This window comes from Saimiri boliviensis, chromosome 17 (assembly GCF_048565385.1).
Source record: "Saimiri boliviensis isolate mSaiBol1 chromosome 17, mSaiBol1.pri, whole genome shotgun sequence".
NCBI lineage: Eukaryota > Metazoa > Chordata > Mammalia > Primates > Cebidae > Saimiri > Saimiri boliviensis.
The window spans coordinates 9,969,768-9,992,965 of NC_133465.1; the positions used below are offsets into that span (position 1 = coordinate 9,969,768).

Sequence of the window (23,198 nt, forward strand, 5' to 3'; positions counted from 1 at the left end):
AAACAGAAAAAGCCAGTGATGGACCCCAGGCCATATCTCAATTTGCAAGGTACATTAGCCAGTTCTCTATTCGGGTAAAGACGTTTCTAGGTGTCCTAAATTTAGGGAATCAGAAGCACATTTATGTTCACCTCTTCAAAGCATAGGGCCTGCTGCTTTGTGATTTTAAACCGCATTGGTTCCAGCCCAGTTGCCATACCTAAGGGAAGTGTACTTTTTGATCTATAATACTATATATATATACAATTTTTGTCTATTCTACTAACTAGATCTTAGATTTTAGCCTCAACTGACATTAAAAGTCATGAACAAGACCTAGAAATAGTCAACTGTTTATATTTACAGAATTCCTAACAATTCTAGTTAAAAGGAGTTAGAGACTTTGATATGTACACCAAAATAAAAAGCTACCATCAGAGGATAATTTTATATAATAACTGCTGCTATTTCCAACACCCCAGAAACTTACTAGGGCTGTTTCTACTAAAGTTTGAATTTGAAAGTTTGTGCTAGGTTCTCCACCTGCCTGTCTCATTTCTGATAACACAACAGATGGTTCTAACTAAGCTTAGATACTTCAGATACTTAGATATTCTCAAAAACTTTGAAATATTGCACCGTGTTCCTGGGAAAATGTCAGTGTTTTCTTAGTCATACAATCATTTAATATTCAAGTGTTCAAGGAGCTGCATAAAAAGAGGGGGAAAACTATAGTATAAGTAGAGAAGAGTTTAGAAATAATTATATGGCTAGGCGCGATGGCTCATGCCTGTAATCCCAGCACTTTGGGAGGCCAAGGTGGGCGGATCATGAGGTCAAGAGATCGAGACCATCCCAGCCAACATGGTGAAACCCCGTCTCTACTAAAAAAAAAAACAAAAATTAGCTGGAGTGGTGGCACGCACCTGTAGTCCCAGCTTCTTGGGATGCTGAGGCAGGAGAATTGCTTGAACCTGGGAGGTGGAAGTTGCAGAGCTGAGATCCCACCATTGCATTCCAGCCTGGGCAACAGTTCGAGACTCTGTCTCAAAAAAAGAAAAGAAATAATTTTACAAGAGATTGAAGTGTAGCTTTTCATGTGTGATTTTTCTAATTCTTTTTAGGATAGGAATTCTCTTTTTATTGTTGTTATACTTTAAATTCTGAGACACATGTGCAGAATGTGCAGGTTTGTTACATAGGTATACACATGCCATGGTGGTTTGCTGCACCCATCACTCCATCATCTACATTAGGTATTTCTCCTAGTGTTTACCCCTTATCCCCTTACCCACTGCCCTTGACAGGCCCCGGTGTGTGATGCTCCCCTCCCTGTGTCCATGTGTTCTCATTGTTCAACTCCCATTTATGAGTGATAACATGTGATATTTGGTTTTCTGTTCCTGTGTTAGTTTGCTGAGAATGATGGTTTCCAGCTTCATCCATGTCCCTGAAAAAGTCATGAACTCATCCTTTCATGGCTGCATAGTATTCCATGGTGTATATGTGCCACATTTTCTTTATCCAATCTACCATTGATGGGCATTTGGGTTGGTTCCAAGTCTTTGCTAATGGGAATAGTGCTGCAGTAAACATACGTCTGCATGTATCTTTATAGTAGAATGATTTATAATCCTTTGGGAATATACCCAGTAATGGGATTGCTGGGTCAACTGGTATTTCTGGCCATAGATCTTTGAGGAATTGCCACACTGTCTTCCACAATGGTTGAACTAATTTACACTCCCACCAACAGTGTAAAAGCATTCCTATTTCTCCACATCCTCCTCAGTGTCTGTTGTTTCCTGCCTTTTCAATGATCACCTTTCTAACTGGTGTGTAAGATGGTATCTCAGTGTGGTTTCGATGTGTATTTCTCTAATGACCAATGATGATGAACCTTTTTTCATATGTTCATTGGCCACATAAATGTCTTCTTTTGAGAAGTGTCCATTCATACAGGACAGGAGTTCTAATATATTAAACTAATAAAGACAAAGCACATCAAGTTAAGGAGAGCAACTCTTAGAGCCCTGCCAGTGCCAACTCTTGAGATGCCTCCAAAGGGCTCCATATAACACTACCTGAAAACTACTGGAATTTTTTGTTTATTTTCCTAGCACTTGGGAACTAAATATCTCTCCAGCAAAGATGCTGGCTCTCTTACGGTTCCTCAAACCTTTGGCACTTAAGTCACCTGTGGGTACTTAAATTCTTAACCATTCAGGTCTAATGGTCCATTTAACAAGGCAATGATTGCAAGACACCTTTTACATGGGTAAAAAGAAAATAATTACTGCAGGATGAAGGGATAGGAGGTGTCATTGAAGATGTTTGGTTTACAATATCAAGTGATCTTACTCACTTTGAAACTCTACTTAAGTATTTGTTCAGGCCAGGTGTGGTGGCTCACACCTGTAATCCCAGCACTCTGGGAGGGTGAGGTGGGCAGATTGCTTGAGCCCAGGAGTTCACTCAGTCCAGCCTGGGTGACCTGATGAAACCCCATCTCTACAAAAAATATGAAAATTAGCTGGGCGTGGTGAAGCACGCCTGTAGTCCCAGCTACTCTGGAAGCTGGGGCAGAGGATGCAGTGAGCTGAGATTAACCCACTGCACCCTAGCCTGTGGGACAGAGTAAAACTCTGTCTCAAAAAAAAAAAAAAAAAAAAAAAATTTTTTTTAAATCTATGATTAGAAAGTTAAAGAATTGGAATGGTTTAAAATTGGCTTATTGCCCAGGTGTGATGGCTTACGCCTGTAATCTTAGCACTTTGTGAGGTGTTGGTAGGTGCTAAGAAGAAAAATGCAGCAGGACAAAGGGACAGAGAGTGATGAGGAGCTGCTATTTAGAATCCCGTGATACTGAGGCAAGCTGAAGAAGCTGGCCTCAGAGATGCCTGGGGGACAGCTCTAGGTCAATACAGACCTTAAATCTGGTAAGAAACATTTACAATCTATTCTCCCTAAAGCCTGCTACCCAGAGGCTTCGTTTGCATGATAAAACCTTGGTCTCCACAACCCCTTAGCATAACCCAGACATGCCTTTCTATTAATAATAACTCAACCAATTGCCAATCCGAACATTTTTAAATCTACTTATGACCTGGAAGCCCCCCAACCCCCTTTGAGGTATCCTGCCCTTCTGGATAGAGGCATCATAAATCTTACATGTATTAATTCACGTATTATCCTCCCTGAATTGTATAAAAGCAAGCTGCTCCCCAACCACCTTGGGCACATGTCTTCAGGACCTCCTGAGGGTGCATCCTTAACCTTGACAAAATAAACTTTCTACATTCATTGAGACCTGTCTCGGATACTTTGGGTTCACAGTATCAAGGGCCTTAAAAATATTCATACCGGGACAGGCACGGTAGCTCACACCTGAATTCCAGCACTTTAGGAGGCTGAGGTGGGTGGATCACCTGAGGTCAGGAGTTCCAGACCAGCCTGGCCAACATGGTGAAACCCCATCTCTACCAAAACAAACAAACAAACAAACAAACAAAAATTGGCCAGGCATGGTGGTGGGTGCCTGTAATCCCAGCTACTCAGAAGGCTGAGGCATGAGAATCGCTTGAACCCGGGTGGTGGAGGCTGCTGTAGCTGAGGTCACGCCACTGTACTCCAGCCTGGGCAACAGAGGGAGACCCTGTCTAAATATATATATATATATATATATATATATATATATATATATATACAGATGGCAGGTAAGCACATGAAAAAATACTCTGCATCTTATATATCTTATACTTCTCATTGTGAGAAATGCAATTAAAACAGCAATGAGACACTACTACATTCCTTTTCGAATGGCCAAAATCTAGAACACTAACGACACCTAATATTGACAGAGATGAAGAGCAGGAAGTGCTATTATTCATTGCTGATGGGACACAAAATAGTATGGCCACTTTGGAAGATGGTTTGGTGGTTTCTTACAAAATTAAACATACTCTTAACCAGGCAATACAGCAATTGTACTCCTTGGTATTTAACCAAAGGAGCTGAAAACTTACATTTACACCAAGAACCTGCACACAGATGTTTACAGAAGCTTTATTCATCATTGCAAAAACTTGGAAGCAACCAAGATGTCCTTCAGTTAAGTAAAGGGATACATAAACTGTGATACATCCAAACAATGGAATATTAATCAGTACTGAAAATAAATTAGCTATAAAGTCAGGAAGAGGTTTTACAGGAAAAGAAGCAAACTTAAACACATATTACTGAGTGCAAGAAGCCAGTCTGAAAAGACGACATGTCACTTGATTCTAACTATATGACATTCTGGAAAAGGCAAAATTATGAAGACAATAAAAAGGTTGCTGCTTGGCCAGGTGTGGTGGCTCACACCTGTGATCCCAGCACTTTGGGAGGCCGAGGCGGGTGGAGCACCTGAGGTCAGCAGTTTGAGTTCACATTCTTGAGCCCTGGCTTCTCTTCTCAATCACAAAATGTCTTTTGAGCTAGAACAGGCTAAATTCAACTTAAAGTAACTTGAAAGGACATGGTATTTGTTTTATAATATTCAAAATGCATTAAGGCACAAACCTATGCAGTCACTAGCTATGTCGAATGTTTTAAAATCAAATATTGTGGCCAGGCGCGGTGGCTCACGTCTGTAATCCCAGCACTTTGGGAGGCTGAGGCAGGAGGATCACTTCAGGTGAGGAATTCGAGACCAGTCTGGCCAACCTGGTGAAACCTTGTCTCTACTGAACATACAAAAATTAGCTGGGCGTGATGGGGCATGCCTGTAATCCCAGCTACTTGGGTGACTGAGGCATAAGAATTGCTTGAACCTGGGAGGTGAAGTTTACAGTGAGCCAAGATCATACCACTACATTCCAGCCTGAGTGACAGAGAGAGACTCTGTGTCAAAAAATAATAATAATTAAAATAAAATAAAATGTTGCTATGCACATTTTAAAATTAGAACTTCATAGTGGATACTACAAAACAACCATTATTCATCGTCATTTTTTTCTTTGGGGTGAGTTGTGGGGGGCACCCCAACCTTTGAAGAGTACTTTAAATTTTAAATATGGTTCCACTATTGGTAAGATTATGTACTACATGTTCAGATGATACAGTCACCAAACTGTAAGCAGTCTTTTGTGCTTTCTTGGGATGTTAAATATGGTTCCTTTGCATTTATAAGAATTAAGTTCTGGTGAAAACAGCGGCAGCTGAGGAACTAACATTACTAAGGCTATGCTTATACCGTCTACTCTTGACTGCATTTGAGCAGATGTAAAAGTGTTTTTTTGTTTGTTTGTTTTTTGTTTTTGAGATAGAGTCTAGCTCTGTTGCCCAGGCTGGTGTGCAGTGGTGCAATCTCGGCTCAATGCAACCTCTACCTCCCAGGTTCCAGCGATTCTCCTTTTTCAGCCTCCTGAGTAGCTGGGACTCCAGGCACCTGCCACCACGCCCGGCTAATTTTTATATTTTTAGTAGAGACGGGTTTCACCATGTTGGCCAGGCTGGTCTCGAACTCCTGACCCTGTGATCCGCCCGCCTCAGCCTCTCAAAGTACTGGGATTACAAGCGTGAGCCACTGAGCCCAGTCAAAAGTGTTAATTTTTAAAATACTTAAAATGTACCGGTGGTTTTAGGGAGGGAGGATGGTAAAGCCTGTTTGCATCTTGCAGGCCCAGGAGAGTTACTTCCTGGCAAATGAGCTCGTTGTTGACATTGAGTCCCCTTGGTCAGCTTCGGGGTGCATCTTGAGCAGAACCTTCATGAACATTCTCCAAGCAATGTGTGCGGCACTGGCATGACTTTGGCTATCTTTAATTCATCTTTCATTCAGCCTTTTTCTTTTTTTAAATTAACATTTAAATTTTTTTTTTAAATTTCCATAAGTTTTTGAGGAACAGGTGGTATTTGGTTATATGAGTAAGTTCTTTCAGGGTGATTTGTGAGATTTTGGTGCCTTTCTCTTAACAGTGTTTCTCCCCGTAGGGAGTGTCAGCTATCAGGTGCCTGAAGATGGGGGGTTTGTTGGTGGGCTCTGGAGCTGGACTGCTGGTCTTCTGTAAAAGCCCTAGCTACAAACCCATCAAGTAAGTTCTGGGCCTCATGGAGTGGGGATGGGTAGAGATCCGCTAAAGGGAGGCTTGGTTAAAGCCAACAACTCGATGATATTGGCAAAGTGATATTTGGTTAAAAAATTTTATCTTGCTGTTAGAATGAGTAGTTGGAATCACAATCAATAGTGGCTTCTTTGCCAGTGAAAAGACAGAAGCGTATGTTGAATCAAACCAAAGTAGTCCAGGGGTCAGGGAAGACAGTTCATAGAGCAGTGGGCTTCAACAAAAGCCAGATAGCCCACATGTGCTTTGTATGGTCTCTTCTACCTCCTAGGAAGCCAGAGGTAGTTGCACACACATTGTAGAAATGAGCATCAGCTGTCTTCATTCAAAGAAATCTGTGTTGAACATTCACAATGTACCAGGCACCATTCTGGGTGCTTAGGATATCTCAGTGAATAAAACAAAAAGATGAAAAAAAAAATCCCTGCCCTCATGGAGCTTACATTCTAGCAGGAAGGAAAAGGCAATAAATAATAAACAAAATAAACAAGGAAGTATTAGAGGGTGATAAGTACAATGGAGAAAAATGAAGTAGGATGGAGACTAAGGGGATTACTGTCTGAATAGAAGCAGGGAGGCCCGGACATGGTGTCATGCCTGTAATCCTAGCACTTTAGGAGGCCGAGGTGGGCTGATCGCCTGAGGTCAGGAGTTCAAGACCAGCCTGTCTTGGCCAATGTGGTGAAACCCTGTCTCTACTAAAAATACAAAAATTGGCTGGGCGTGTTGGTGTATGCCTGTGATCCCAGCTACTCAGGAGGCTAAGGCAGGAGAATTGCTTGAACTCGGGAGGCAGAGGTTGCAGTGAGCTGTGATCCTGCTGCTGCACCCCAGCCTGGGAGACAGAGTGAGACTTCATTTCCAAAAATAAACAAATAAATAAAAATAAATATAAAATATTAAAAAATAGAAACAGGGAGTCCAGGTGCAGTGGTTCACGCCTGTAATCTCAGCACTTTGGGGGACCAAGGCAAGTGGATTGCTTGAGTCCACAAGTTCCAGACCAGCCTGGGCAACACAGTGAAACCTCATCTCTACAAAATATACAAAAATTAGTCAGATGTGGTGGCACACACCTCTAGTCCCAGCTACTCAGGAGGCTGAAGCGGGAGGATTGATTGAAGTTGATCAATCAATCTCAAGGTTGAGGCTGCAGTGAGCCATGATCGCGTCACTGCACTCAGCGTGGGCGACAGAGCAAGACCTTGTCTCAGTTAATAACAACAGCAACGAAAGCAGTGTATGCGTTGCCATTTTAAATTCACTGGTCAAGATACAGCTTATTGAGAATGTTTTGGACCAGTTTCATGCCTGTATGAAGGAGAATGAGGGAGGGAGGAGACTTTAGAACAATATCGGAAGCCTTCTAGGTTATTACACATGCTCAAGCTTGAAAGCCACAACCCCAGAGAATGCTGGGAGCAGCGTTTCATTAGGAGCCCGGTGCCTAGACAACCTCGTGGAATAGACACTTATAAAACCTGGAATCTGATTTCTGAAGAGAGAGAGAGAAAAAAAAAAAACTCCTCTCTTAATTTACAACCAAACCTGAATCCTAATACAGATGAGGTGAGGAAGAGAAATGATGAGAAACCTAACCTTAAGATAGCAAAAATTAGGAGAGGAAAGAAATAACATCCAAGTATTATCCATAACACAAGCTGCAAGAAATAAAATCAAGTTAAAAAAAAAAAAAGGCTATGTTGGATTGTCTTTGGATGTAGGAAGTGAATATAGTCAATTAACCACTAATTTTGTAACCCTTTGTTTTTTTTTTTTGATGTGCCTATGTTCCCATTATGATGAAAATAAACTGAAAGCAATTATTACAAGGTTTGTGCTGTCACTATTTCCCAAATCACACTGCGTGACAGTGCAGACTTAGATGTGGTGATTTCCACCTCCTGGGCTTTTTGTAGCTTTCAAGTCACGTGGTCCTCCTAGCCTAGGCCTCCCAAAGTGCTGGGATTACAGGCATGAGCCACTACACAAGCTTCGAAATGACTTTACTTATAAATAAAACTTTGTATTCTAATACAAAGGCAATAAATAATAAACAAAATAAACAAAAAGCTTTGTATTCTCATACAAAAGCAATAAATAAACAAAATAAAAAACTTTTGTATTCTCATACAAAGGCAATAAATAATCAACAAAATAAACAAAATACTTTGTATTCTCATACAAAGTTTTATTTATAAATAACATGCAGCTCCCATGAGAAGTCATGAGGACTAGCAAGGGAAGACATATGATCAAAAGGGCTCCAGTGCCAAGCTCTGTCCTTCCCCTTTTATCCTTAGACTTCGCTTTGTGTTCTAAAGTTCCCAGATGCCAATAGCCAGTATTTCTTTGTTGTCATCTGTGGGCTAGCGTATCTTACCTTCAGTGCAACCCTGTAAAGGAGGAATTATTTTGTGGTTGAGTAAACTGAGGCCAGAGGTTTCTGGCAACTTGTCAAGAGTCACAGACCTCTAGTTAGTGCAAGGACTGGGATTTGACTTGTCTTCCTTTCTTCATTAACTGTTCTGTGTCCCACCAACAAACAAACCTGGAAAATGCTGCATTTCCCGTGCTGGCTTCCTGCACAAGAACCTGCATTGAATTCTTTATTGTCCAAACTAAATAGTTACAGAGAGAGGTTGTATTCCTAGGGCCTCATTCATTTACAAGCTTTTTTTTTTTCTTTTTTTTTTTTTTGAGACAGGGTTTTGCTCTTGTTGCTCAGCCTGGAGTGCAATGGCGCAACCTTGGCTCACCACAATCTCCACCTCCTGGGTTCAAGCAATTCTCCTGCCACAGCCTCCCGAATAGCTGAGATTACAGGTGTGTGCCACCATGCCCAACTAATTTTGTATTTTTAGTGGAGACAAGGTTTCTCCATGTTGGTCAGGCTGGTCTTGAACTCCCGACTTCAGGTGATCCACCGGCCTCAGCCTCCCAAAGTGTTGGGATTACAGGCGTGAGCCATCGAAACTGGTTACTTTCTTTTTAAGTTTATAAAGAGAAGAGGGAGAAATCTGAAATGTAGAAGAGGAGAAACCAACTCCTAAAAGTTCTGGCAAAGACAACCCCTAGTCCGTCCGTCCGTCCGTCCGTCCTTCCTTCCTTCCTTCCTTCCTTCCTTTATCTCTCTTTCTTTCTTTCCCCTCCTTTCCTTCCCTCCCTCCCTCCATCCCTCCCTCTCTCTCTTTCTTTCTTTTTCTTTCTTTCCTTCTTTATTTTCCATCCCTCCCTTCCTTCCTTCTCTCCCTCCCTCCCTTCCTTCCTTCCTTCATTTTTTCCCCTTTTTTTTTCAGACAGAGTCTCACTCTATTGCCCAGGATGGAGGGCAGTGATGGGATTGTGGCTCACTGGAGCCTCCAACTCCTAGGCTTAAGTGATCCTTCTTCCTCAGACTCCCAAGTAGGTGGGACTACAGGTGCGCACCACCATACCTGGCTAATTTATTTTATTTTTTTATTTTTAAAGACAGAGTTTTGCCATGTTGCTCAGGCTAGTCTCAAACTCCTGGCTTCACATGGTCCTGCTTGCCTACGCCTCCCAAAGGGCTGGGATTATATGCATGAGCCACTGCACAAGCTTTGAAATGATTTTACTTACAAATAAAACTTTTTATTCTAATTTTTTACTTCATGTAAGCATCATAAACATTTTCAGTAGTACAGTGTAATCTTTTTATTATGACAAATTGCCCAAGAAAGTGCTAAGAAAATTCACCAACAGAATCAGTACAAAAGAAAAGGTGAAAAGACACCAAAAGTAATACCAGGAGGGAATTAGTACACAATGATTTGTTTGAGTTTTGAGTCTGAAAACCCTCCTTTGAGGCTCTCTGTGTGCATGTGTGTATAATGGTCTATCTGCTTATGTATATTGAATTGACATAACAGCCAACCGGTCAATATTTAATCATAGAGACTAAATGAAGCAGAACACAATCTTTTAAACTATTTTTAGGCAAATATTCTATGAAGCTGATGTTCCATAGATCATTTATTCCATCCCAATAGTATATTTAGGTTGTTTCTAACCTTTTTCTCATTTAGATAAGGTTTTCATAGCAGCCTTTGACATAAAGCATTTTCCCCCTGACTTTTGGATTACCTTTCAGAAGTGGAATTAATAAAGGGGTTAGTTGCTATGTTCCTTTGTACCCACATGCACTCCTGGAATGTTCCCTCTACCCAAATCCTGCCTGTGTTGCACAACCCATGTCAGAATGTTATCTCACTGAAGGATCTTCCCTGATTGCTTTAACCTAGCTGACCTCTCTCTCTGCTGATCATGGGTACACAACCTTGTGAGTAACTCCTGCCTTTTCAACTGTGTCAAAATTAACATGCCCAATTTGTATCCTCTACCATGCTTCAGATGATTCATAAATAATTCCTGGTTGAGTGAATCTACTTTACCTTTTTGCTTCTCCCTAAAGGAAGATTCAGTTGCAAGGTGGTATCACTTCTATCACCCTTCGAGGAGAAGGACACCAATTTTTTGTAGGAACAGAAGAATCACACATTTATCGTGTCAACTTCACTGATTTCAAAGAGACTCTCATAGCGACTTGCCACTTCGACGCTGTTGAGGATATTGTCTTTCCATTGTGAGTAGAAGAGGAAAATAAGAACGTGGAAGTTTGATGCAGTATGCAAGGGCATTTGATTTTATTAATGCATTTTCAGTATCTATTAACATAGTTATGATTTTTTCTCCTTAAATTTTTCTAGTGTGATGAATTATTTTCATAGATTTTCCATTGTCTTCACCAGGCAATTATATTAGTTTTCCAATTCAAATTTGAGTTTTTTTAGAATATTGACTTTTCTAATAAATCCCTCATGGAAACAGTAAGTACCTGACAAAACTTTTCTGTTTTCCTAATGCCACCTGGAAAAAGCTTAGTACGGACAGTCCCTGACTTACAATTTTTAATTTTATAATGGTATAAAAGAAAAATTCATCCTTTTATACATTCTTTTATGCATTCTTTTTATAGTAGAAACTATACTTCAAGTACCCATACGACTATTTTGTTTTTTCCTTTCAGTATGGTATTCAATAAATTATATAAGATATTCAACACTTTATTATAAATTAGGCTTTATGTTAGATGATTTTGCCCAGCTATAGGCAAACGTAAGTGTTCTGGGTATATTTAAGGTAGTCTGGGCTAAGCCAGGATGTTCAGTAGGTTAGGTGTGTTAAATGCATTTTTGACTTAAGATATTTTCTGGGTTTTTTTGTTTGTTTTTTTGTTTGTTTGTTTGTTTTTTTGAGATGGAGTCTCACTCTGTCACCCAGCCTGGCTGGAGTGCAGTGGTGTGATCTCAGCTCACTGCAACCTTCGCCTCCCAGGCTCAAGTGATTCTCCTGCCTCAGCCTTCCGAGTAGCTGGGACTACAGGCATGTGCTACCACGCCCAACTAATTTTTGAATTTTTAGTAGAGATGGGGTTTCACCATACTAGCCAGGCCAGTCTTGAGCTCCTGAACTTATGATCTACCCACTTCAGCCTCCCAAAGTGATGGGATTACAGGTATGAACCACCACGCCCAGCCTCTCAAAGTATTTCTCTTGCCACTAATTTTACTTAGTCTGATATTAAGATCGCCACTTCTGGCCGCGCACGGTGGCTCAAACCTGTAATCCCAGAACTTTGGGAGGCCAAGGCGGGTGGATCATGAGGTCAAGAGATCGAGACCATCCTGGTCAACATGGTGAAACCCCATCTCTATTAAAAATACAAAAAATTAGCTGGGCATTGTGGCACGTGCCTGTAATCCCAGCTACTCGGGAGGCTGAGGCAGGAAAATTGCCTGAACCCAGGAGGTGGAGGTTGTGGTGAGCCGAGATCTTGCCGTTGCACTCCAGGCTGGGTAACAAGAGTGAAACTCCGTCTCAAAAAAGAAAAAAAAGATCGCCACCTCTTTATTCTTCTAAAATAACATTTACTAATTAGGTATATTTGCTATAATGTAATAAATTTTCATTGGAAAACCTAAAGTTCCTATACAGAAAAAAAAAAAAAAAAGGACTCTGGGAAAAATTGAATTAGGTCAGGATTTCTCAACTTCAGCACTGTTGACATTTTGAATTAGATAACTTGATATTGTGGATGATATTCTGTGCATTAAAGGATGTTTGGCAGCATCCCTGGCCTCTACCCATCAGATGCCAGTAGCAGCTCCTTCCCTGCAATTATGACAACCAAAAATACGTCCCTAGATATTGTCAAACTTCCCCTGGTGGCAAAATTACCCCTCGCTGAGAATCACTGGAGTTAGGCCAAATCGCTTAAAACTAATGCAATTTTGTAAACCAGTCACAATTTTAATAAAATATTAGCACAGTTAGAAAGGGTTTATTAAATTCCTAATAAGTAAAGAAATCCTGCAGTCAATATAGGACTTCACCTTTTAATAAGTAAGGGTCATTTTCTAAAAGGAGATTTAGGAAGATTTGAGGCTGCTGAGTTGTGATGAACTGAGCTAAGAGGAAGAAGAAATATATGGTACTGCATTCTTCCTTTACTTGCTAATTTAGTTATGTTAATGTTCTTTGTTTTTGGTTGCTATTACTTTACATATCAAAGCATTGTTTTGTAATTATCTTAAATTATTATTTAAGATGTTTACTTTTTTCTTTTCTTGTCTTTTGTTGTAGTCATCGTTTTATTTGGTTCCATTTTAATCTTTGTTGCATACCACTTGGAAACTATCTACTTTATTTGTATTCATTTAGTGGTTACCCTTGAATTTTTTTTTCTTTTCTTTTTTTTTTTTTTTTTTTGGAGATAAGGTCTTGCTCTGTCCCCTGGGCTAGAGTACAGTGGTGCAATCATAGCTCACAGCAAACTTAAACTCCTGGGGTGAAGCAATCCTCCTGCCTTAAATCTCTGGAGTGGGTGGGACTGCCGGCATGTACCACCATGCCCAGATAATTTAAATTTTTTTTTTTTTTTTTTTTTTTTTTGTAGAAATTGTCTCACTATGTTGCCCAAGCGGGTTTCCAACTGCCATCCTTAAGCAATCCTCCTACCTCAGCCTCCCAGAGCACCGGCCTCTCAGATCATAGGCCACTACAGTCAACCTCTAAATTGTTAATATACATATTTATATATTTTTTCTTCAAAGCCTACAATTAATCAATATTTATATCCTATCTGCCAAAAAGGCAAGAGTTTCAGCATATTTTTATTTTCACCTTTCCTCCACCATGTCCCATGTTGAAATTATTTGGAATTATAGATCTTTGCTTTTAACATTCTTTTTTAAAAAATATATCAATCCTTTTGGATTTTTGTTTGTTTTTAAAAATTCTTTCAGAAACAAGCTATGTATAGAAAAGTTGGTCCCAGCCAGGTGCAGTGGCTCATGCCTGTAATCACAGTACTTTGGGAGACTGATGTGGGAGGATAGCTTAAGCCCAGGAGTTTGAGACTAGCCTTGGCAAGATGATGAGACACTCCCTCCCCATCTCTACAAAAATAAATAAATAAACTGGACATGTTGGTGGCACTGCCTCTAGTTCCAGCAACTTGGGAGGCTAAAGTGGGAGGAAATTTGAGGCTGCAATCACACCAGTGCACGCCAGCCTGGGTGACAAAGTGAGACCCTGTTTCTATCAAAAAAAAAAAAAAAAAAAAAAAGAAGAAGAAATGAAAAAAAGAAAATTTGGTCCCTGCTTATCTGAAAATATGCTTGTTTTGCCCTCAGACTTGAATAATAGTTTGGTGCAGTATAAAAATAATTTTAATGGAGTTTTTATTGAAGTATAATGTATATGTAAAATACATAAATCATAATTAAGCACCTCAATGACTTATCACACCTGTATGACTACCACCCTGGTAAAGCAATAGAACATTTTAATCACCCCCAAACACCCCTTCCAATCACTACCCTCATCTTCCTACTTAAAGATAATCACTACCTGAACTTCTAGCCTCATAGATTAGTTTTACCTGCTTTTGAACTTCATGTAAATAGAATACCTCAATACGTATTTTGGAGGTCTTTTTTCTTCTCTGTGGAAGCTTTTAGTGTAGTTGGTGTCATACAGATCTCCTTATTGATTTTTAGCCCACTTGTAGAAGAGTTCCACCTTTATTTCTCACAGCTTTTGTTTCGTATATCTTAAAGCTCTATTATTAGAATCGTTAATTATTTGTTATATTGTTCTGCTCTATTGACATTTTTATTAAAGTGTTCCTCTTTGTCTCTAGTAATTCTCTTTGATTTGAATTGTCTTTGTATAATTTTAATGTACTCATTACAGCTTTCTTAGGCTTACTCTTAGCATGATATATCTTTTTTAACCCTTTTATTTTTCCATGTGTCTTTGAATTTAAAGTACATCTCGCTGGGCACAGTGGCTCATGCCTATAATCCCATCACTTTGGGAGGCCAAGGTGGGTGGATCATCTGAGGTCAGGAGTTCGAGACCAGCCTAGCCAAGTGGTGAAACCCTGTCTCTACTATAAATATAAAATTAGCCAGATGTGGTGGTGAGTGCCTGTAGTCCCAGCTACTCAGGAGGCTGAGGCAGGATAATCACTTGAACCTGGGAGGTGGAGGTTACAGTGAGCCGAGATTGCATCATTGCACTCCAGCTTGGGCAACAAGAGTGAATCTCCATCTCAAAATAAATAAATAAATAAATAAATAAATAAATAAATAAATAAAATACGAAGTACATCTCTTGAAACAGCATATACTTGGTTTTTACTTTTCTATCCAGTCTGAAAATCTCTGCTTTTATTTGGGATGTTTAATTTATTTACATTTGATATAATCTTTCATATCTTTGTATTAAATTTGCATACAAACTCCATCAATGCAATATTATAATTTTTGCTTTAAAGAATCATAAACATTTCAAAAAATTAAGAGAAGAAAAATTTTTAAATGTCTCTCTGCTTACTTACATATTTGATTATTTCTGATGGTCTTCATTCTTTCTTATATATAAGTTGCCATCTGTTATCTTTTTCCTCCAACCTAAAGAACTTTGTTCAGCCTTTTTTTTTTTTTTTCTTTTGAGGCAGGGTTTCACTCTGTTGCCCAGGATGGAGTGGAGTGGCTATTCACAGGCATAATCATGGCACACTGCAGCCTACACTCCTGGTCTCAAGTGATCCTCCTTCCTCCTGAGGAGCTGGGACTACAGGTGCATGCCATTTTGCCTGGCTCATTTAACATCTTTTTAAGAGTATAAGCCTCTGGTGAAGAATTATCTCAGTTTTTCTTTATCTGGAAACTTTCTTTAGTCTTTATTTGTGAAGAAAGTTTCACTGGTTATAGAATTCTTGCCTGATTGTTTTCTATTTATTCTTTAGTTTGAATACATCATTCAAGGCTTTCTAATAAGAAGTCATTCTGTATTCTTGTGATTTTCCTCTTTGTAATATGTCATTTTTCTGTTTACTTTTCAAGATTTTTTTCTTTGCTTTTGTCTTTCATCAGTTTGACTGTGATCTGTTTTTCTCTCTTTGTTTATCCTTCTTAGGGTTTATCAAACTTTTTGAAACTATAAGCTGATATTTTCCACCAAATTGAAAGTTTTTCAGCCATTGTTCCTTAAGAATTTTTACTTTTTCTTATTTCTGTTCTCTTGAGATTCAAATTATCTGTGTTTAGTAATTTGAGATTTTCCCACAGACCTTTAGGCTGTTCATTTTTCTTCAATCTTTTTTTCTCTTTCTCTTTTAAAGTTATGTAATCTCTATTAAATCTACCTTCCAGTTTACAGATTTTTTACCATTGCCAATTTGTCATTGAGCCCACCTAGTAAATTTATTTTAGTTATTGTACTTCTTACCTGTAGAAAAATGTATAATTTCTATAAGGTATGTAATTATAATATCACATATATAGTTTCTAGTTCTCTGTTCAGATTACCTATCTGTGCACTTATTGATATGGTAGTTTCCTTTAATATTTTGAATGTATTTTTAAATAGCTGCTTTAAAGTTTTTGTCTGCTAATCTAATACCTGGGTCTACTTGGAGTTTGTTGCTTCTAACTGTCTTTTTTCTGAGTTGCATTTTCCTACTTCTTTGCATGTTTGATAATTTTTCATTGAAAACTCAGTATTATATAGAATACACTATAGCAACTCTGTTCTCTGAGGATTGTTGGCATGGACTCAAACTGCAAATTTTGCCTTCCCATAATATGCATTAGCTGATATTCTTGTGACTTCCCACTCCTGCTTTTTTAGCCTGGCCTTAGGTTATTCTGTGGGCTTGCATTATTTGGCAGTCACCCAAGGGTTTATGCAGAGATAAAGCTTATCTTTCCATGATTTCTTTATTTTAGTGACTTCTCCCTATTTTCCAAATATTCTGCTAACCTGAAGCTCTGACACTTGAAGCCTGCAAGGTTCAGCTTCCTGCCATCCAAGCTGAGCTCAGTTGGGGAATATATTCAGTTAAAAAAGCAGACTAGCAAAAAACAATCAAAAAACCTCTGTGTAGCTGTCTTTAAAAGTAGAATCCTTAAAAAAAAAAAAAAGAAAAAGAAAAAAAATCAATTAAAAAAAAAAAAAAAGAGGCTGGGCATGGTGGCTCATGCCTGTAATCCAAGCACTTTGGAGGCCAAGGCAGGCGGATCACCTGAGGTTAAAGTTCAAGACCAGCCTGACCAACAAGGTGAAACCCAGTCTTAAAAAAAAAAGTAGAATTCTCCCTGGTCTCTGCCTACTTGTTCTTCCTCTTGATATTCCCCTTATACATGCATGTATAATTTAGCTTTTCAGCAGAGATTTGGGCAGTGTTTATAATCAGAATTTACATCTTATTCTTGTGGTTCCCTTGCCACTAGGATATCCCCCCTTTAAATTCCAACTGATTTTCTAGCCCTTAACTCATTTTCGCTAGCATTGTTAGCTGGTAAGGCTATGGTTTTTCTGCCACCTTTTACTACAGGCACCATAGCTGTGGGAGTCAGAGGCTCCCACATGTGAGAAAGCCACATACTAACAGTTCTTAACCCTTTCCAGAGGCATTCTAGAAGAGCAAACTCTTTTTGATTTCTATCTACTTTTAGAGGTTTTTAGTGTCATTTGGATTTTTGTGATTATTGTTAATTCATCCAGTTTTTCTAATTGTTATTTGTGAGAAAATTTGTGTAACCAGTTCAGTGTCAGCCTTATAAGTTGTACTCTGCTTATGCTTTTGAGCTCAATGGTTCTGGTGTATGTGATGATACTCTTTCCTGCTTTCTTGTATTGTTAAGGGGAAAATTATGTACATCTATAGTTATATCTCTATCTATAAATATCTTCATTTCATGAGATTTTAGGTGGGAGAGAGCACATGGGCCTGGTACCTCATCATGATCCAATCAATTGGGTTCTTTCTAGAACTTAACTGCTTAGACCCTAAACTAAGAACCGTCTACCACTTGCATGGTTCATTTTTAACTAGGCTTGATGTCAAGGAAGTGGATAGGCCATCAAGGGTAGAGAGTTTGGAAGAAAGTTGGTTTGATCCTACTTTTTCTTTTCTTTTCCTTCCTTCCTGCTTGCTTGCTTGCTTGCTTGCTTGCTTGCTTGCTTGCTTTCTTTCTCTTTCTTTCTTTCTTTCTTTCTTTCTTTCTTTCTTTCTTTCTTTCTCTCCTTTTTGAGATGGAGTTTTGTTCCTAGAGTACAATGGCACGATCTTGGCTCAATGCAACCTCTGCCTCCCAGGTTCAAGCGATCCTCCTGCCTCAGCCTCCCAAGTAGTTGGGACTACAGGCACACACCACCATGCCCAGCTAATTTTTGTATTTTTAGTAGAGACAGGGTTTTGCCATGTTGGCCAGGCTGGTCTCAAACTCCTGATCTCAGGTGATCCGCTTACCTTGGCCCTCTCAAAATGCTGGGATTACAGGTGTGAGCCACCTCGGCTGGCCTGGAAAGTTCTTTAGGGGGCATTCATGTCATGATATTTGATTTTCATGAATGGTTCATGAGTACACCTGTTTAAATGCTTACTTCCCTCAGAGGAGGAGCTCATTCACTGAAGGCATTATCTAATATAAAAATCTCTAATTTTAAATAAATATTCACATTCTAATGTTGACTTGGTTTGATTTATGTTAATCAAGACTGTCTGGCAAGAATCCCCGTCACATCTGCTGTCTCATTTCAGCACTTACTCCTTCTAACTAACTAGTCCATCCTCATGATCTTAACACTGAGCCCCAACATTAAAGTGTGGAAGGGATCCATTTATTTTTCTCTTTTAATTTTGGGAGTAGGTCTTAAAATAAGAGAAAAGGACTTTTTTAAAAAAATGTGTTTATGAAAAAATGTAGACATTGCTTGAGATGTACTGAAATCTAAAAATTAGCTTTAGTCTCCACAGAGACAAGCTGGAAATTTATACTTATAAACCAAATGGTCCTTATTGGACCCAAGGATTATTCCTTCTTCTTATTCAAATTGGAATAATCTGTAATCTTTTGATGTATTGGTAATTTACATTGTATTTACAGGTTGCCTTTTTTTTTTTTTTTTGAGCCTGACCGACCAAAGAAGGGTTTCAGGTTATCTGCAAACCTGAATTCTGATACCACTGTCTTTTTCTTTTTAAAAATTTTAATAAGATTATCTACTTGGCTGGGCATGGTGGTTCATGCCTGTAATCCCAGCGCTTTGGAAGGCTAAGGTGGGTGCATCACCTGAGGTCAGGAGTTTGAGACTAGTCTGGACAACATGGTGAAACCCTGTCTCTACTAAAAATACAAAAAATTAGCTCGGTGCGGTGGTGCATGCCTGTAGTCCCAGCTACTTGGGAGGCTGAAGCAGGAGAATCACTTGAACACTGGAGGTAGAGGTTGCAGTGAGCCAAGTTCAGACCATTGCACTCCAGTCTAGGCAACAGAGTGAGACTCCACCTCAAAAATAAAAAAAGAAATAAAAATTTAGAAAAAGATTGTCTACTTTACAGGAGTTTGTTTATTCTCTTTTAATACAAGTACTCCAAGGGTGTATTTCTCTCAAGAAATGTTATAGTTGTCTACTGATCTCCAAACTCAAGTAATATCCATTAAATATGTACAGCTTTTTGTTTGTCAATCATACCTCAATAAAGTGTTTTTATCTTATTTCATTTTATTTTTAGAGACAAGTTCTCTTGTCTTACTCTGTCATCCAGGCTGGAGTGCAGTGACACAATCATAGCTCAATGCAGTCTCCAACCCCTGGGCTCAAGAGATCTTCCTTCCTCAGCCTCCCAAGAAACTAGGACCACAGACATGCATCACTACACCCAGCCAATTTTTGTATATTTTTATTTTTTGTGGAGGCAGGATCTCATTATGCTGCCCAGGCTGGTCTTGAACTCCTAGTCTCAAGTGATCCTCCCTCCTTGGCCTCCCAAAGTGCTGGGATTATAGGTGTGAGCCACCACATTGGGTCTCAATAAAGTAATTTTATAGAAAAGAGAAATGTTATTTACTATCCTCCAGTTTACCAAGACTTTGAAAGAATTTTTATATTGACTTACTCTTTTTGAGCAACTTTGGCCCACCCCTTCCTAAAGAGAAAGGATACAAAAGATGGTCCACAGATGATCTGAGCGCATTAAATGCCATTTTACACAAGATGTAGCAAATGGTCTGTAAGACAATCACCAAGCCTCAGGTAATAAGAGACATCCTTCCTTATATTCTTTTGTTGCTGTTGTTTGTTTGTTTTGTTTTGTTTTGTTTTTGTTGTTTAGAGACAAGAGTCTTGCTCTGTCCCCCAGACTGGAGTGCAGTGATGTGATCTTGGATCACTGCAACCTCCACCTCCCAGGTTCAAGTGATTCTCCTGCCTCAGCCTTCTGAGTAGCTGGGACTACAGGTGCACACTATCACTCCCAGCTAATTTTTGTATTTTTAGTAGAGACGGGGTTTCCCTATGTTGGCCAGTCTGGTATCAATCTCCTGACCTCAGGTGATCCGCCGGCCTCAGCCTCCCAAGGTGCTGGGATTACACATATGAGCCACCGCGCCCAGCCTTTTCCTGTGTTCTTGTGAAACACATTTTGGTGTCAAATACCCGTCTGGGAAACTGCATCTTTGATGGTTGCATCTCCTTCTCTTGATGGCTTCCTTGCAGTGGCACCGCTGAGCTATTTGCAACCTGTGCCAAGAAAGACATCAGGGTGTGGCACACATTGTCCAACAGGGAGCTGCTGCGGATCACGGTGCCCAACATGACGTGCCACGGCATCGACTTCATGAAGGATGGCAAGAGCATCATTTCAGGTAACGTCCACACGTCAAGGTCCGGCTTGGGGCTCTAGCCGTGGTTTTGATTCTTGTCATTCTCCTTCTATACTAGTCTCTACGCGTGGATAACCTAGAACAGCCTCCCACTGTCCACCCCCTCCTTGCTTCTAATCTAGCCTCTCTTTGGAGTTTCCTTCCAGCTGGGAGACTTTCTGAGCTAGGAAGGACCAAATAGCAATTTCTCCTCTCCCACATTGCTGCATATAGCGTGTATCTTTCTCTCTAGTAGGAAAATTTAGAAATTCAATTTTGAAAAGGATTTTTGTGGCCTCAGTGAGGACAGGACCCTCATGTGAGAACCCTTTGTGTTGTGTAAGAGATAAAAACCTGACTCAAACGAAGTGATGCCTCAAAGGGAATGTATTTTTAACTCCATTTATTATTTTATGCCAAAGTCATTTAGCATAAATTATAGGCAGCATGATATTCCACCTCTAAAGATTTCGGTATGTATCTCTAAAAATATTTTCCTTTAAAACAGTAATTTCTTGTGCTGTCTTGTGTCTAATCTATTTGCTAATCTCCCCAGTGCTCAGGAAGTACCTATAGTGGTTCATATCAATGAAAAGTTCAGTGGCTCTTTAGGGACAGCTATTAAAATGGTGACACCAGGAACCCATCTCACCCCCCCCTTTCTTTCTTTCTTTTTTTCTGAGATGGAATTTTGCTCTTGTTGCCCAAGCTGGAGTGCAGTGGCACGATCTGAGCTCACTGCAACCTCCGCCTCTTGGGTTCAAGTGATTCTCTTGCCTCAGCCTCCAGAGTAGCTGGGATTACAGGCACCTGCCACCATGCCTGGCTAATTTTTTTTTTTTTGCATTTTTAGTAGAAATGGGGTTTCATCATCTGGGCCAGGCTGGTCTCGAATTCCTGACCTCAGGTGATCCTCCTGCCTCAGCCTCCCAAAGGGCTGGGATTACAGGTGTGAGCCGTCATGCCCGGCCCTCACTGTTCTTTTCTTGGCCCTGACTCCTTGTTAGCGTCCCCAGCTGACCCTGCGCATGTCATCACCACATGGTACTGCCAGGAGCTCTGGGCCTACCTTACACCCAGAGCAAACACAGCTCAGGTCAGAAATTTTGGAGTCATCACTGCCTCTCCCTTTTCTCTTATGGCCATATCCACATCCCCTGATGACTCTCATTTCAAAGTACATCCAAGGTCCGTCGCTTCTCATTATCTCCACCCTTATCCTAGCGACCATCATCTCTCCCCAGATTGTTCTAGAAGCTTCCTAACAGGTCTCCTTGCTTCTCTTCTCACCCGGCATACTTTCCCACAGTCTGTTCTCAACACAGAAGTCTGTTTTAAAATGTAAGTCAGGGCTTGGTGTAGTGGCTCATGCCTGTAATCCCAGTACTTCGAGAGGTCGAGGCGTGAGCCACCATACCTGGCCCTGACTTACCTAGCTGGGGTTACCGGCATGTGCCACATGCCCAGCTAATTTTTGTAATTTTTTTTTTTTTTTTGAGTAGAGATGAGGTTTTGCCCGAGGTCAGGAGTTCAAGAACAGCCTGACCAATATGGTGAAACCCCATCTCTACTAAAAATGCAATAATTAGCCAGGTGTGGTGGTGGGCATCTGTAATCCCAGCTACCCAGAAGGCTGAGACAGGAGAATTGCTTGAACCCGAGAGGTGGAGGTTGCAGTGAACTGAGATCACACCACTGCCCTCCAGCCTGGACAACAGAGCCAGAATCCATCTCAAATTAAAAGAAAAACGTAAGTCAGAATATGCTATATTTAGGGCTCAAAGGTCTTTTACCCTCTAAGAGTAAATGACAAAATTTACTCCATCACCTACAAGGCTCCATGTGACTTTCTCTCCTCCTTCACCTTCACCTTCACCTTCTTATCTGGAGCCCTTCCTCTTACCACTCACCCCTTCTAGCCATGCTTTCTTTTTGCTGTTCCTCAAACACACTGGGAATAGACAGAGCCTTTGCCCTGACTCTTATATCTGCCTGAAATATTCCTTCCCCAAATACCCCTAAGGCTCACCCCCTCATCCCCTCACTTCCTCAAATCTTTGCTGAAATGGGATCTACCGTTAGCATTCTATTTTAAATTGCTAAGGTCAAGAGGTGACATTAAAGCTTATGAGAGGGTGCCAGCCACCTGAAGACCTGGGGGGAAACATTCCAGGCAGAGGGAACAGAAACACAAAGGCCCTGAGGTGGGAGATCACTTGGTGTATTTGAGAAATAGCAAGAGGACCAGTGTGCCTGGAGCTTAGTGGGTACAGTTGGGGTAGGGGTTCAGGGAGTGCTAGTGGAAGAAGTTGAAAGAGGTGGGTGGTGGGGGTACGAATGCTAGTTACAGTGGAGGATAAAGGAGTTTGGACTGGATTTTAATTCTAAGTGCAGTGGGCAAGGTTTCAGAAGGTTTTTTTTTTTTTTAAAGATGTACTCTTGCTCTGTTGCTCAGGCTGGGAGTGCAGGTGGTGCGATCTCCGTTCACTGCAACCTCCAGCCTTCCATGTTCAAGTGATTCTCCTGTGTCAGCCTCCAGAGTAGCTGGGATTACAGGCATGCCACAACCATACCCAGCTAATTTTTGTAATTTTTTTTTAGTAGAGAGGGGGATCTTGCCATGTCGGCCAGGCTGGTCTCCAACTCCTGGCCTCAAGTGATCTGCCCGCCTTGGCCTCCCAAAGTGCTGGGATTACAGGCATGAACCACTGCACCCAGCCCCCACTTTTTATTCTTTTTTTTTTTTTTTTTTTTTTTGAGACAGGGTCTCGCTCTATTGCCCAGTCTGGAGTGTGGTGGAACACTCTTGGCTCACTGCAACCTCTACTTCCCAGATTTAAGAATCCTCCCACTTCAGCCTCCCGAGCAG

At 40.4% G+C, this 23,198-nt stretch overlaps 1 protein-coding gene across 1 annotated transcript in view; it reads left to right on the forward strand.

Annotated features, from left to right (window-relative positions):
• The window catches only part of CFAP52 (cilia and flagella associated protein 52), a 66,236-nt gene that overhangs the window by 26,797 nt on the left and 16,241 nt on the right, over window positions 1–23,198 (forward strand). Inside the window, exons 7-9 of the mRNA XM_003929234.2 lie at window positions 5,956–6,056; window positions 10,522–10,692; window positions 20,184–20,332. Of these exons, the coding sequence (XP_003929283.1) occupies window positions 5,956–6,056; window positions 10,522–10,692; window positions 20,184–20,332 (421 nt within the window). The remainder of the gene's footprint in view (window positions 1–5,955; window positions 6,057–10,521; window positions 10,693–20,183; window positions 20,333–23,198) is intronic.